Source organism: Ruditapes philippinarum, unplaced genomic scaffold (genome assembly GCF_026571515.1).
Source record: "Ruditapes philippinarum isolate M1 unplaced genomic scaffold, ASM2657151v2 ctg1349_1_1_1_1, whole genome shotgun sequence".
NCBI classification, from domain to species: domain Eukaryota; kingdom Metazoa; phylum Mollusca; class Bivalvia; order Venerida; family Veneridae; genus Ruditapes; species Ruditapes philippinarum.
This window is the reverse complement of record NW_026852031.1, coordinates 369,133-372,348: the sequence shown is the minus strand read 5'-3', so window position 1 is coordinate 372,348 and position 3,216 is coordinate 369,133. Positions and strand designations below refer to the sequence as shown.

At 30.7% G+C, this 3,216-nt stretch overlaps 1 protein-coding gene across 1 annotated transcript; it reads left to right on the top strand.

Annotated features, from left to right (window-relative positions):
• The first annotated feature begins 1,555 nt into the window (after positions 1 to 1,555).
• LOC132747255 (somatostatin receptor type 5-like) lies at positions 1,556 to 2,560 on the top strand. Its single transcript, XM_060736584.1, has one exon. It carries the CDS (start codon positions 1,556 to 1,558, stop codon positions 2,558 to 2,560), a length of 1,005 nt encoding a protein of 334 aa, XP_060592567.1.
• Positions 2,561 to 3,216: the final 656 nt, after the last annotated feature.

Below are 3,216 nucleotides of genomic sequence, written 5' to 3'. Positions count from 1 at the left end.
ATTTCATGTATTTAGAATATCTAATGTTAAAGCCTTATAATACAGCAATTTTTACAAAGCTGAACATGAGGTTTTCGTTTATACTCTAGTATTATGGTATAGGATCCAGATTATATATTCAAACGAATATACAAGAAGTTAACATGATTCATTTGCTCTTGGTCCATTAATCACCAGAAATGATGTTTTATTTTTCCAAAATCTTTTAATATTAGGTGTCTTGTAATTGTTTCAAAAAACATATACTCATTGGCTAGCAATGTATTTGAAAAACCTATTGCTTTTGTTGCTTTTCGACATTTAGTACAGTTAAAATAATTTAGGATTTTGTGAATGATTAATAGTTTCATATTCAGCGCAATTTTATACAGATCATAGGCATCGAACATGATTTAAAAGTTATAAAACTTACATTTGCTCTTTCTTAAGAAAGGAAACTTTAATTTGTTTCTGAGGCATAAAGTGCTTTTAATGTAATTATAATGTTCAAAATAATCACTGAACGTATTAAAGTTCATACAAGCGTGTAAAATTAAAAATAGTTTTCAATTAGAAATAGTTTACAAATAAAATGTTCCAATTGCTTGTACACGTGTATTAGATCTATATTCTTAAATTAAATATAATAAACTATGATGACTTTAACTTACTAATATTAATTTTGAATCCGAATTATAAATCTGACAATAGGTGGCTAAATGTCAAAACGTAAATTGTGATTATTCATCATCAAGAGAAGAAAGACATTAACAGCAGTACTACATTTGTATATTTTACTAAAATATCAACAATTCATCATATGCAATTGCCTGTTTAAATTTTAGATAATATATTCTATTGTAAGTTGATAAGAATTTATTCATTAAATAATTTGCTACAGATTGTTACCGGACATACAGTTTTACAGACCCTCAAATAAACATTCATGCCAATGAGTCAATAACTTAAAATTATTTGGGGAACCTCCTTGGCTCCTTGACACTGGTTCTTGTTGCTGGGTCGCTTGGGGGTTGCATTCAATGAACGCCACCTTTCATTTGTTGATCTTGTTTATCATATATTATGGATATTTTATTCAATTTACTACCGCATTTCTCATCAATAATAATGTTTGAGTTATCTCAATAATGTTTTTTTTTTCATTTTCAATTATGAAATGACATATAATACAAAAGACTTAATGTGCATTGATCCTCGCGAGAATAAAATATTTTGTAACCATTGATGATCTGTATCATAAAATGTAAGTCCTTGCTTGCATTTCATCATAATCTGATCACTGTTCAAACAATTAGAGACTCAGAACTATTGATTTTCGATACTTGTTTGACACGGCTTTTAGATAAACAATTGACATCACTTTATCTTTTAAGGTATCTTTTATATTTAACTAATGAATGTATAAACCTCCGAAGGATTACAATAATGGAACTTTTTTTACTGACATCAATATTTTTCTTATTGCGTCAGTCAACATTAGTCTTCATTTAATAATTTGTAATTGAGCGTTACGGATAGAGGGAAATGACATAGTTCTTAATCATATTCCTCAAATATGAATAACTCAACAGACGCAACGTTACAGCAAGATGGTTGTAATGACAATGGAGAAGAAACTTTAAGAATTACTCGTATGATTGTGTATATATCTGTATCGCTGGCATCATACTTTGGAAATATTCTAATTCTTGTCAGCTTAAGAAAATTTCCAGACTTTTTGAAAGGAACACCTTACATCCTATTAGGGAATTTAGCTGTAGCAGATATACTTCTAGCTATTGGACTTACCTTTCAAATTATTAGAATCATTTTTCATCCATTTGATGGTGAGATGTTCGTCTGCGCAATAAACACGTGTTGTATTGGAATATCTATTGCAACCTCTGGGTTATTGTTAATGTTTATATCTGTGGACAGATTTTGTGCAATCGTGTTCCCAATGAAACATTTAATTCATTCAACGAAAGTGAAATGTAGACGAATAAAACTTGTGCTTGTATGGGTAATATCGGTGACCTTTATCTTCACTATGAGACTCTCTAATCTGAAACGATCAGAAATAAGTACATGTGATCAATGTGAGACGACACCAAAAGAGGTATCGCTTATTGCAGCAGTTTTTATGACTCTACAATTTATCATGAATATTGTTATGTGCTTAATTGTTAAACAGAGACTTAAATCAAATTCCATGTCAAACCAAAAGTATCAGAAAGCTATGGTAAAATGTGGCCTGCTAATACGGGTGTATATCGTTTTTGCGTTGTGTTGGACACCATATGTTGTGACAGTTATAGCAATGGCGGCATCAAAAGATAAAGACAAGTACGCGGATGTACGATCATATACCATTATTCCGGGTCTCATGAATTCGTCAATGAATTGGATAATCTATGGCCTTTCAAATAAAAAACTTCGAGATTCTTTCAAACATGTTTTACTTTGCAAAAATCAAAGACAGATGCTTTCGTCGAAATATATCAAGACAAAAGTTTCTGAAAAAATGGAAAATGATAATTATTCCGCTGCAATTCCATCCTATGAAGACTCGATCACATGAGGAAGTTTAGACCACTGTAAAATTTGAATATTATTTTTAATAACCTATATAGTATATAAAGGACGCTGTGTGAGGAATTAAACTTAACATATGGAAGCTAGCTTATGTGAATATAAAAATGTCTATTTACCTCATTTGGGTGCTTTCCAGTATTCATGTGCAGTGCTGAATTCTGCCAAATATGCAAAGTAGCTCTCACATCTGTATCTTTGTTTCACATTGAATCTTGTGGGATTTTTAAATAATTTATCCTGATGTAAAGTGTTGTCTAGCTTATGTTTTATGTCAATTTAGAAATATTCAAATTCACTTTATTATGCAGAGAGGAGACCTGTCTGTGGCAGAGTTGTTGAGGTGGTTTGCCTTTCTACATAAATAAATCTGTATGCCACCATATGACAGTTACAGTGTTGATAACACGTTGAATACAAACAACCAGAATCATCCCGCGAGGCATAAACTTAAAATGATATAAAAATTTATAAGTGTTTGTACAATAATTGTTCATTTTGACTCCTTAAGACAAGCATTATAAGTCGCCACTGCTCAGTACAAAACCATTGGGACTTCAATAATAAAATGAAAATATCGTGCGTGAAATTATTATATTGTACTTTTATGAGTTCATTTTATTGTGTTTCATCTTTAATGTCATC